General features: G+C 48.6%; 2 protein-coding genes across 3 annotated transcripts in view; one reads left to right on the plus strand and one right to left on the minus strand.

Annotated features, from left to right (window-relative positions):
* Positions 1-12,841, plus strand: part of LOC135921180 (putative deoxyribonuclease TATDN2) — a 60,982-nt gene that overhangs the window by 21,981 nt on the left and 26,160 nt on the right. The window lies entirely within an intron of this gene.
* The window catches only part of LOC135921177 (disintegrin and metalloproteinase domain-containing protein 10-like), a 37,542-nt gene continuing 26,271 nt past the window's right edge, over positions 1,571-12,841 (minus strand). For both annotated transcript variants that reach the window (XM_065455486.2, XM_065455485.2), the window contains exons 9-14: positions 12,105-12,282; positions 10,181-10,340; positions 7,427-7,525; positions 5,726-5,916; positions 2,946-3,151; positions 1,571-1,982 (exon numbers count right to left, since the gene is read on the minus strand). In XM_065455486.2, the coding sequence (XP_065311558.2) occupies positions 1,818-1,982; positions 2,946-3,151; positions 5,726-5,916; positions 7,427-7,525; positions 10,181-10,340; positions 12,105-12,282 (999 nt within the window). In that variant the 3' untranslated portion in view covers positions 1,571-1,817. The remainder of the gene's footprint in view (positions 1,983-2,945; positions 3,152-5,725; positions 5,917-7,426; positions 7,526-10,180; positions 10,341-12,104; positions 12,283-12,841) is intronic.

Raw genomic sequence — 12,841 nt, forward strand, 5'->3', positions numbered from 1 at the left:
GATAGTGCAATGCCGGCCCGACCCGCGATGGAGTTGAAACAGGCGTCAAACGCTCCCATACGTGGGCCGATCCCGAAGAGTGTGCAATGCCGGGCTGACCCGCGGCGAGTGGCGTAGCTAGGCCGTCTGGCCCCCGAGACCCATAGGTCTTCTGTCACCCCCCCCCCCCCCTCCACGGTTGTAGCCGGCGGAAAAAGGGGTGTCTCCAGACGTATATGACACGCCCCCTCCCCCCCCCCCCACTGGCCCCTTGCACCCGGGGCCCACAGCCGCCTCCCCCCCCCCCCCCCCTGTTGCTACGCCACTGCCCACGGCGGAGGTGCAGTTCGCCATTAAAGGGCCCACACACACACAGCTACGCTAGTCATCCTTCTTCACAGAATGGAAGGGCACCGAGATCTTTAAGCATACTTCTTTTTTTGCGTTAAACAGCTTGGCTAAAGTTAGCTAGGACACCCTGTATGTCTACGTATGGCCTGCAAGTCCTTCAGATATCTTTTTTTTTTTTCACGAACTCCTTATATATTTTAGGCCACCATATATTTCGCCTCTTTCGTTAGCTAGTCATACACCAGCCATTCTTTCTTCGAAAGGAAGGCTGTTTGCAACCAGGCTCTCAAGTTGTTAGGGTCTATTTGCGGACTTCCATTTTGCACATTAGTGATCTTGTGATTCAATAGACCCCAACTGTCCATGACAGTTGTCTTTATCTCACTAGCCAGTGCAAGCATGGTATCTAATTATAAGTAAATAAATATTCCTGCTACAAATATGTGTGTCTGTGTCCGATTATTCAATATTCGACAGTCAATACTAATTATTCGTATTCCATTAGTAATGAGAACATGTTATAATTGTCCACATCTACTAATTAGCAAAATTCCGTTAATTGCTGTTCTGAAACCAACATCACCAGCGAATAAGTATGTCTTCCTAACTACGAACTCGCCCGAGAAACTGCCATTCTCGCTTACCCCCATAGCCTTTTTATGAAGGTCTGCATATTCTGAAACAAGAAAAAACCCTACATTTGGTCACACTGCTTAAGTCAAAGGTTCTGGGTTCAGCCTCCACCACAAGTTATCTTTCCGTCCACTTGCATTTTTTCTTCTTTATCTTGTACATTTCAATCACAACCACAGCCAATTACGCATACGCTTTTCTTGGCTTCGTTGCTTGCTGGCTTTATATCGCCGTGATTAGCATAACTAGAGCCCCTCTGTTTCTCTTCTTCTCGTTTGTACAAATGAATGTGAGATGAGGGCAATGCAAACGGAACAAAATTCAGGAGCTGGGGTGACAATCCCATGAAGATTCTATTGATAAGTGGATAATACACTGTCAGACCATTACGAACTCACCCGCCATGGTTGCTCAGTGGCTGTGGTGTTGGGCTGCTGAGCACGAGATCGCGGGATCGAATCCCGGCCGCAGCGGCCGCATTTCGATGGGGGCGAAATGCGAAAACACCCGTGCACTTAGATTTAGGTGCACATTAAAGAACCCCAGGTGGTCCAAATTTCCGGAGTATTCCACTGCGGCGTGCCTCATAATCAGAAAGTGCTTTTGAAATGTAAAACCCATGATTTAATTCAAATATTTAATTCTGAAATCGAGCTGAAGCAGTTGACTTTGGTTTATGTGTATTGGAGTCATGTTCCGCGACAAATAGTTTCTGGTACCATCGTTGTTCGCACATCCTGCAGTTGCCGTGACAACGTGGCGGCCTATCTTCAAGGAGTGCCTGCAACTTCGTCGTTCCACGCACAGGTGTGGAACAATCACACCTGCAGCCAATGAGTTCGCGGTTGGGTGTGTCAAGCGCGCAACAAGCTCATTGGCCTCAGCACGGTGTCGACGACCTTCTGTGGTCGTTTGAGGAGCGGGTTGCTGCTCGGTGTGTGTACGGCGCACAGCTTCACAAGCAGAGCCGTGACCCCGCCACACGCAGTCACGGCCATCAGGGTGAAGTACCAGTAGCGCTGAAACATGAAGACGAGCCCGTATTACAAGCCAAGCAGGATTACGCGTGTTAGCATGTTACCTCGTAGCGCTTTTGCGTACTAGTCGCATATTCATTGCACAGAGCTGCAATTGTAGTGCGCCAATAATGACGTACAGACGGTCCAGTCATAAGGATCCCACGCATATGTGAGAGTCAGTGTTAAGCGCGCCAATATTTTTAAAATATGCTATGCAAACATAAAGGTAATATTGTAAACTTTACTGTGCATTGACGCATATAGAATTATATGGTTATGTATGAAATCTATTATAAGCAATCGTCACACTTTCTTTGAGGCCGGCAAGCTCGAATAATGTGTCGCAGAGAGAGAAAGATATTTGGTTTTCAGATTTGCTGCAACACACCGTTTACGTGCCCTTTCTCGCCATATGCTGGCCAAGTTGCAAATATGCTCATCTTCAAAGCATCACAGTGAAGAAATGGCGAGTGAAAATATTGCCGAGTGTTTTTTTTTTCTTCTGCGACAGCTGTTCTACATGCACGTAAAGCAATTTCATGGCATGTGCGTACTTGCAGTCTGTTGTTTTGATTGATTGATTGATTGATTGATTGATTGATTGATTGATTGATTGATTGATTGATTGATTGATTGATTGATTGATTTCGACGGCCCACAGCAAGAACGGGGCTATGACGAAAGTCGTAGTGGAGAGCTTGGGAATAATTCTGACCGCCTGAGGCTGTTTAACGTGCAGCGAAATCTAAGCACACGAGTGTTCTTGCATTTCGCCTCATCGAAGCCGCGGATGGGAACTGAACCCCGCGACCTCGTGCTGGGAACCTGAACGTTACAGCCGCTACGCCAACACGGTAAGTGCCGTCTGCTGTTCCTAAAGGAGGCACAGTGCAAGATAATGCGGAGTTCAGCACCTCATACGCTGCCGAGCAGGAATGGGGTGAAGCAAAAGGACGCTCTTACCACGAGCAAATTCTTCAGGCCCCGCCCGCCGAACACAAGCGAGTGCAGACGGGCGAGGGGGCCCTCGGCGTCCACCAGGCGGCACCGCTGGAAGACGTCGCAGTAGCCGCGCATATTGTCGCACGGCGCTCCCGGCTCCATCTTCTTGTTGCAGAAGTCCTTCATCCGCTCGAAGTGACACGCCTCCATGCACGCGCTGCCGGTCACTGCACGGCCAAAGGGATCATGGCAATGAACGGAACGCCTGTCACTCCACTGAAGCGTCGTGTTGGCCATTACGTCGTACAAAGAAGAAAGCATCCCCGAAAGGGATCTACCTTAACCCTATGTTAGAAAGGACGCACGAAAGTGATGAAGGATCAACTTTGTCAAGCCGGTGGTCTGACAAAGCTGGACGCTGCACCAATTGCAGAAGTCTTGTGATGGCTGTCCACGCGACTGGCGCGTTGCGGTGACGCTGCTCCGCCAGCGTCCGCAACGCCGTATTTTGACCACCAAAGGTTCCCCAAAGTGCACCGATGCGTGCGCACAAAAACTTTCTGGCATTCCATCATCGTCAGTGACCGCGGAGGGCGGGTATTGAGCCCGCGGCCTTATGCTCCAGCAGAAATATTCCCTTACTGAGTAAAGTATGCTAAATGTAATAGTAATCGGATAACAATAGAAGAACCAGACAAAAGCCTCACCCAGGCTGACGCTCTCATTTCGGTTAATCCTTTTTATTAGAAGAGCGCTTGAATTAGTGTATGGCGTCACTCATGCGGATGCCATAACGAAGTGTCGTTACTCTATGGAAAAGCAGTGTGCAACAATGTGCTGTCATACTTTGTGATACAGGAAATGATTGAATTAACTCCGTGTTTATGTGCCCCTTAGTTCGTATTGCATAGTACGTATTACTGCCAAGTGTCTACACAATAAGATGTCACAGTTATTCCACTTGCTGTACTTCGCCAACGGGGTCAGAGAACGTAAATCAAGACCCCCACGTTACCGCAGCAATGAAGACCACGCGGAAAGGTATTACGTGGTGCGCAAATGTGAATTGAACCATCAGATTTGCAGTAATTACGCTCGTTGTGCTTCTAGTTCTTCCGATGAAATCGGAAATGTGTAGCGAGACCACTTTTTCATCCCAATAGCTGTGTAGAACATGTGAGAGAAAGTGGAGTGCAAACTTGTATGCTGTAATCACTGTTCGAGATCGAGTGGTCGCTTTGATATTGGTGCGGAGCAACAACAGCAGGGAGTCCCCACAAGTTGCTTGCGACGGCAGGATGGCAGAACGGTAACATAACCAATGACTATCCAACATCGAAGTTCATTTAGACAAACCCATATACACAAACAAAAAGAAAGGTTCTGCCGACGCTAGAGACGCGGTCGACATACAGGGCGGTTAAAATTCGGTGATTAAATAGTAAATATATTCTCGTTACTGTCTCTTTTTCATATTCGTTTTTCCCTCATTCTCTATGCTGTTGTGGTCGCATTTCGCGCGCAGTTATGTAGACCTGGTCTTTAGCGTCGACACTTGGTTGACCGTTTCACTTTTTGAGCAAGATGCCATGTGGATTGATCCCGGACAAAGTGAAATTTATGTGTGATACTGGCGCCTATTACGCTCGTACCGTTAATTTTACCTAGTCAGGGGGTAATGCTTAATTCTTGTGGGCACTACCGAAGCTGCCTACCAGACACCGTGACCTCGCGCAATCCCTGCTTAGTCCAAATGAACTCGATCAATTTACCAAATGTGGGCCGTACGGCGGCTTCGCCTTATCACGCTAGCATCTACGGCGGTGCACCCTTTACAGGGGCATACGGCAATTTAATCATTTTCGACTGCATTGGTACTCTTTACACCCTTACCTATATATTTACATCTTCTGCAGCCAGTTCTCGCTACAACGTTCTGGAGGCACGAAAGGTCTGTTTCATTTCTGAAAATGGTTACAACATAGGTGGATTCTGTATACGCCGAACCCGTGTGAAGCCAGCTAAGAAGACTTCGTCTTCAAGAAACTGGAGTTTACAAGCGGAAGGAACTCGTCATAAACAATTCGCTATAAATGAAACATGGGATGTATCCGCAGCATTGGCGTGACCAATCGGAAAGCAACTGCGGCCCACTGCACTCGGCTCCTCTGCAGGTCGTCGCAAGTGGTACTTCGCTTATGCCATAGCAGAGAACCATGGAGCAGCCTTCGAATAAACAATGCCCTCACCAGGCGCAGCAAAACATTTTGAAGCCCGAAAACTGAAGGCTGCGGCGCCATCCGGTCGATAGAAACCGAAACACTATTGTGACAAAGGTGGAACCTTTGGTTCGGCTTAACAGCGGTTAATTACAAGTACCAGGTAGCGCAAATTTTCTTTTCCGCAGCTGCTTCACATGCGACAGCTACAGATACAACGGAAAGCGGGTTCCCCGGGTTCGACCATGCTTCTAGACAAAACCAGCTAGTGAGAACATGCACGCCATGCTACAGTGTACTAAATTCTAGTACACTGTATTCAATGCTAATTCCCGCAGGTATCGCGTGTCCTTCGTGCCCACTCTTCCTGTGTATAAGCAGGAGTTCTGCGTGCGCTGTTCTAAACGGCCATCAGTATATCACGTGAGAAACAAATCCCGGCGACTTTAATTAAAAGAGAGCGCACGCGGAACACCGCCGTTCCTTTTTTGCATTTGCGGTCATCGTCGGTGAGCGAAACGGTCACTTCACTGGCATGTACACGGCAAACAGCGTGGTAGCAGGTACGAGGTACGCGCATACCATTCTCCCGGCAGGCGACGAGGCACAGTTCGTCCGGCGTGCGCTGCGATCCGGTGAGGTAGCACTCCTCCAGGTCGTGCAGGTGACACAGGGAGCCCGTGCATTCGCCGGCCCGACACACCTGGCTGTGGTGGTTGCACAGAACGCCGTCGCGCTTGTTCTCAGAAGGAGGGCACTTGTCACCCGAACCGCTGACGTCGTAGCGTCAAGGCGCGAACCTTTGGGGCAGTGAAACACTACCAAGCGGGTTCACGAGCGGTTGAAGTCGAATGCTCCGCATAACAATATCGTCGGCGCCTGATGCCGAATTGGTACAAGTGCTTTTTTTATTCCTTCAAAAAGACGCTTTAAAAAGTGCATGCTGTCATCTATTTAGACGTTTGCGAATATGTATAATTTTCAGCTATTCAGAGAAACAAGCACTTCCCCTGCCAAGGTGGGGCTGGAATCTGATGAAGGTCGCGGTCAAGTACGCCTCCCCCACCCCCAGCCCCTGACTGCACTGTTAGCAACCCACTGCCTTTTCTCATCCTGTCTGCGGTCCTTCGCCAGCCTTCAAGCGCTTAGAAAACCGACCATGCATTGCTTACATCAACGTGGATAATATGGACGATCTTTCGAATAACGAAACTTGTGCAAAGAAGGCTGTCCCGTCGGCCAGGAGCGATCATTTTCAATCTGAATGGGAAACAGGGAAGAGGTACTGCACGAACGTTCATGATTAAGCGCATTCCTTTTCAAAGTGGTGATCGCCGTGACGACTAAACAATGCACGGAGAAGGAAGCACACACCCTTCAGCGGAGAACAAAAGTAGTCGTGCGTTGTCCAAGGACGCAGTTGAAACGAGGAAGGAAGTAAGGAAAAACTTTAATGCTCTACTTACAGTTTTCCGCAGCTAACAGAGGTCTTCATGTTTTACTGAAGTCTCCGTCATCTTGAGTGGTCGGTGCCCCTATTCTAGAGCACCGCTGAGCCTGGCCACTTTGAGAGCGTGTTGCAGCAATCCTTTTTGGACTCTGAGCACGCCGCTGGTGAGCAGGCCCTCCCACTGTTCCGCACTGGGTTTGTTTTCTTTGTGGAAAGAGAAGTTATTTCTGCACTCCCATGTGATGTGATATAGTGTTGGGATGGCCCCACACCATGGGCATGCGTCCCTGTATTGACTGGGAAACATTTTATGTAGGATGTGTAGATTGGAGAATGTGACGAGGACTGCTTACATGGGGACAGCCATTGGATGGCTTCGAAGGCAACTGAACCAGCATGACTGGAATTAATAACACGGAAAGAAACGTTAGGAGAATACGAGTCGAGTGTGAGATTTGAAGCTGTTCCAGGGTTTCGGTGCGGTGATGTAATTCGGAGAATCAAGCTGAGCTTCTAGAACTGAAACATTATTGAAACGTGGATTCTCACATGAGCACGTGCGCGAGCGGTGTGTCTTGCAATGCACAACGCTATCGTAAATACGAGTGGCACAATAAGCGATTGAGGCTCAACGAATGGCCGACTATAGCGGTTCCGTAAAGCAAATAACTAAATGCCTGCACTTCAGCACCTAGATGAATGCAAGCTCGTCACCACTTTGTCAATCGAAGCATCGTTAACTAACATCACTGTAGCTTTCCCGATCACATGCGCCACTATGATCCTTTGGAGAACGCGGTATAATCACGTAGCCACGTCAGCGGCAAGGATACTCGCAGTAGGCCTCGAACTGGCAGTCGTCGTCGTTCCTGCAGACCCAGGTAGAGTTGCGGTACTGGCAGGAGTCGCTGCAGCAGGCGCTGTTCGACGGGCTGCGGCACAACAATACGAGTGAGCGCTGTAGTCACGAGCCGGGGGTATACGTTACGCAGACGGGAGAGCTGGGCAACCAACGCGCATGGTCTTTCCATGCAATAATGCACATTATTTAGCTCACATTATCATTGCTCATTCTCGCACTGTAAGCCTCACCACGGAGAATTGGCTTGGCTAAAAGTAATTTACGGTTTCTCTTTGTTCAATTGAAGCGCGCGCTCGCTTGTCTTTGCTAGATCTGTATATGTACTGCCTATATTGCCTATAGTGCTGTTGGCTCGCACCCGAGTTCCCTCCGTCGGAGGGAACGGTAACGAGACACGCTCCGGCTGCGGAAGAAAGCGCGGTCCTCCACTGTTTCTTCAGAGCCCTGTAAATCGTGCAGTGCTAAAATGGAAAGGAGCGTGAGTGCTTGGGTCAGGGGCGAGCCAAAGCGGTCGACTACAGTCGCACCGACCGCTGGCGTAGGTTACGAGGTGAAGACACATAGGTCCTAGTGATGGGCCGTTGGAATGTGCCCGACTGAGCAGGCGGAGTTGTTTGAGGCTTGAGAGATAACGGACTACTTTCCAAGTGACCAATCGGGGCGAAGGATTGCCCTGACGCTTTTGCTCAGCTGCCTTAATTTGTGTATTCGCTTTCCTTGTTCGTTTACACGATTAAAATCACTTTTACTTATTTTCATCGAAGATCGTTGAGTGCCTAACGTCGCAGTATGAGAGCAGTCCAGTAGCTCCAAAAAAAGCCGACCGAAATCAACTAAACATTCAAGTAAGAAGAACAGTGGTCGAAAGAAAAGCCTGCTTGTACATTATAAAGAGCTTTCCGTTGTTGCATACAAGATGAACATACTTTGAATAGCTGAAGGATGAGTATAGAGCTTCTATTTGAGGCCTGAGAACAGCAGTACCACAAGTCCTACACTACAGTAAGGATTGTCAGATGCGTTTGTGATCCCATTGTCCTTGTAAAACTCGCTGTTCTGCCGAAAAAGGGCACCTATAGTAGTTAGGTAATCGGGAAGTTTCGGATGGAGAGGATTACGCTAGTCACTCTTTCTTGCGTTTTCGTGATGCTGTGTTAAGTGATGTCAATGAACATAAAAACACGCAAGAGGTTTTGTTCGCCGCAGGAAAAAAACTAAGTGGAGACGCACCAAATGCTAAAATAAGGATTCTGAGACGAATGCGTGGGGCGTAACCAATTGTAGAAACCTTTTTGAGAAGCGTGCGGAGCCATCCGTATACGATGACAAATGCTCCAGACGCCTTTCAGAGATTTATCAACGCAGCCGCCTAATCATGCGCGAGATCTTAAAATCCTTCACCTGTCACATGTGGGATCCGCCAGGAAACATTGAGGAATAAATTAGGAAAGCACCGCGTGGCACCGAAATTTGTGTCTGTCTACTCTGGACAAAATAAAATTAACATCAAGTGTATACACAGCTGAGCACGGATGAGATTAACGAACCAGCTCGCAAATCACAAGCAACTTATCTCGATCATCCAAGGCAGCCGTCAACACACCATTACAAAATCACACTATGTGATTGGAACCGCTTATCCACGTCATCACACATTTCCAAACGACTCGTATGTCTACTAGAGGCTCCCTCGTGCGGGGAGCAGAGTAGCAGTCTCCCGCAAAGCTACACTTACAACATAAATGAGATGAGCTGTATTAGCAAATTACTCTCCTGCAATAGCAAAAAAAAAAGCCACTCTTACCGTGCAAGGTTTCTTGATATAAACCAGAAAAGAAGAAAACAATCGCGAGATAGGTAGCGACGCCGCTTCCAAGTTCCCGCACCAGTAATTCGTGACGTCATGAATTCTTACGGTATCTGCCCGGCCGTAGTAAACGTTTTGACAGATAAAGTCAGGTTACGTTGTATAATAAAATAACGAAAGCGTGAACTTGACAAGTTTTCAGAACGTTTACTGCCCTACAACGACCAAATTATGAAAAAGCACATTGAAAACAATGGTGTGACAGTGACATACTGACACTGGAGTTATGGCACAAAATCAAAAAGAAAGGAAGTTTGGCCTTAGCTTTCTCTTCTATCAATGCACTTAAAAACGAAATTAAGGAAAATAGCACTTTGAACGAATACTTTATCGGTGTGAAATAATTGAATGCTTCTTTCCGGCAACCTTTTAAAAAAGGCCGTACGGTACCGGTATTTATGAACATGTGCCCCTTCGTCCAACTACTTACTTTGCTGTTATGAAACTAATAGTAGCACTCTTTAAAAAAACGCTAACAGGAAGAGCAATGCATTTTGCCGCACATCTTAACGACGTACATCTCTCTAAACTGGTGCTATATAGAGCCTCAAAATTTGTGCGAATGTTTTCATGGCTTTGCCTCAGTTTACCTCTTGTAATATACCAATAAACTAGTTACTTCAAAAAAGATAACCATTTTTACACAGAACCTGACGTCCACAGCCACGAATGACCCACCGGCTAAAAAAAAGAAGAAAAAAAAACGTACATTTAGTTTTGTTGTGCTGCTTAGTAACTTAAATATCTTATCCTGAAGCATAATGCATACTTCTTCGAGTCAATACCTTATGCACAACATTGCGACGCTCGTTGCACGTAAAGAACTTCGTTCAAAAGTTCCAAAGCGGGCTCGCTCACCTGCACTTGGCGTTTGGTCGCAGCGTGCAGCCCTTGCGGTTTAGCTGGCCGTGCTCGCGCGGGTAGCAGCACATCTCGCGGCACTCGCGCCAGTCGAACCCACAGTCGCATTCTTCGTCCTCTTCCCGTATAGCGTTGCCGCAGAAGGGACCGTGGAGCTCTGCGCCGTGGGGAAGGAACGAAAGAAAGAAGCCCACTCACCCTGATCTCCCCGGCATGTGCCTACCCTCGAAGATGTAGGCTTATTACTTCGACAGCGCATATTAACGCGCTCCGGCATCAGATTGTGTGCGACGGTGGCGCCCATTCATATCGCTAACGATATGAAATAATCAGTCGTAGGGGAGTGCCATGCACGCCTTGGCTACATGTCTCGGGGTGACCGAAACAAGTGCACTGCATAGTAGCAAACTGCAAATTATGGGAAATTATGCTATTGTGGCTGAAGAACTGTACTAGGCACCACGGACCTCGTGTTATGCCATTTAGCAGTTTTGTCTATGCTAAATAAATTTCTGGAGTTATACTTCCCGGAAGACATCTAAAAGCCTCTCCGGCATTCGGCCGTCCCGAGGGATGAATCCACGCACGTGAAGACTGCGGCCGCGGTTCCGTATAGACAACGTCTTCTGCTAGTCGGCGAACAGAAGTCCAGAGCACTCCAAGATAAGGTACTTCAGGTTAGAACGGCATCACACCCACGGCTGCTCCGCAAAGATCATGGTACCTCTCCCGCAATAACAGTGTCTAGGCAGCGCCACGACCTTATCGCCGCAGATCCGCGTCCCGACGAAACCTCGGACCATCGCAAATCAGACACGTCGCCGGCATGACGCGTCGCTAACACGAAAAGTGCACTTCGCTTTGCGGAGGTTGGTGGCTCAATTGTAATGAATGGAGTGCCGCTGATTCCTTGTGCCTACAGCTTCCGAAACGCGAGCAGTCTGACATGTAGCACCTAACGGTGCGCGTCGGTACGAACTTTTCCAGGGCCCCAGCCCCTGTGCGAAGATCATGAAGAGCACGACTGCGTGAGCTTTATTCTCTAGCACGACGAGTGTCAACGCGCCTATCGCCTGGAGCCGGTGAAGAAGAAGACGGCCTCACGTGAAGGTAGCGCGAGAATAGAACACGCTGTCCACGCTCGATCTGAGCTGCCGCGTTAGCCGCCGCTCCCAAGATCCCGCGGCACCATGGCTGGCCGGCCTAAATAAACAGTGGCTACGGCGGCTAGCTACCTCTTCCCGCTGCCTACCTCAGATTCCTCCTACCCGCCTACACGTATGGCGGTATCGAGTCACAGCTACAGCAGACGCATTTCGATCAGGTTTATGGCTTACACACTAACGGGTCATTTCTGTGCACGTTAGGCAGCCTCGATCTGGCGGTCAAGATTTATTCGCAGCTCTTCGCTGCGGCGTCCAAGTTACCCACGGCATTGCTTCGGTATATGGGAAGCTGCTACGTTTACTGATGACCGAGAATAATAAGGCTATCCGAGGGTCTCGATTTCTTCTTAGTCGCAACCACTTAAAAATGAAAGAAAAAAGCACAGACAATTGATGGGGGAATGACCAATGCGTAATGCGGCAGATACGGGTTCGGTTCCCACCTGCGGCAAGTTATCTTTCCGTCCACCTTCATCGTACTTCACGTAATTATTTCTAAGTCTCAATTAAACATTGTTCTTTTCCCCTAGCCTTGCCCAGCTTTCCTCGTTTGTTTCTTAGCACATATTGTAGCTACATTTCGTGTAGGCCCTTTTGGAAATAGTAGTACCAATGTCAAAGGACGCTTTCACGTACACACACGCACGCAAAGAATGTGCCTTCTGCCTGTCAGAGCGACAATCGTTGCTGAAGCCTCTCTGCTCGATCGCTGACGGTGCCCGAAACGGGAGGTCTGTCCCCTGGGAGACACTCACCCTGGAGGCAGTTTGCGCGGGCACCCTGTCCGGAGAACATCTGCGCAAGGACGGCCGAGATTTTGCGGATGCTGCACACGGAGAAGCGCCTGTTGTTGGGCAAAGTGCCGTGAGTGGCGCTGTCAAACATCAGGAAGTTGCCCACATTGCCACCGGGTACGCACTCGGGAGGGTCGTGCTGCAGCGAACGGGTTGGACACGCGCATTCGGAATCTCACGCGGTCGCAATCACGGTGCATAGTCGAGCAGCATCTCATGCTTCAAGCACTAGGCATTCGCAGGCCCGACGGTGATGAACATTACTTCTTTCTATCTTCTACTCTCTTCTTTTCCTCTTTCTTTCTTTTCTTATTTCTCTAAAAAAACATTTTGGATATCTTCCCTCATTTTTGATATTAAATTCGGCTTTCTCTTCACACCTGCGATACACTAGTGGTGCAGGTCGAGGCATCTCTCCTTTGTGCCTCTCTCACTTTCTGTGATTGCAACACTCCATTGGCCGTCACGCTTAAGGAAATTGTACAGTACATCACGGAAAGGCTAATCTATAGTTGTAATGGACTTGTGGCGGCTGAATATATGAGGCCATTTGTCTTGAGTGAATGTTGCGTAGAACTCGCGATTAACTGCTGCGTTTCCACTGGACTACTGTCCAAAAAGAGGTGGGATATCCACCCAACCGTAGCAACTGATACAAAGGAAACTCATACGGTTTCCTCGAAAGAAGAGCCTCTTAG

This window comes from Dermacentor albipictus, chromosome 5, assembly GCF_038994185.2.
Source record: "Dermacentor albipictus isolate Rhodes 1998 colony chromosome 5, USDA_Dalb.pri_finalv2, whole genome shotgun sequence".
Taxonomy (NCBI): Eukaryota; Metazoa; Arthropoda; class Arachnida; order Ixodida; family Ixodidae; genus Dermacentor; species Dermacentor albipictus.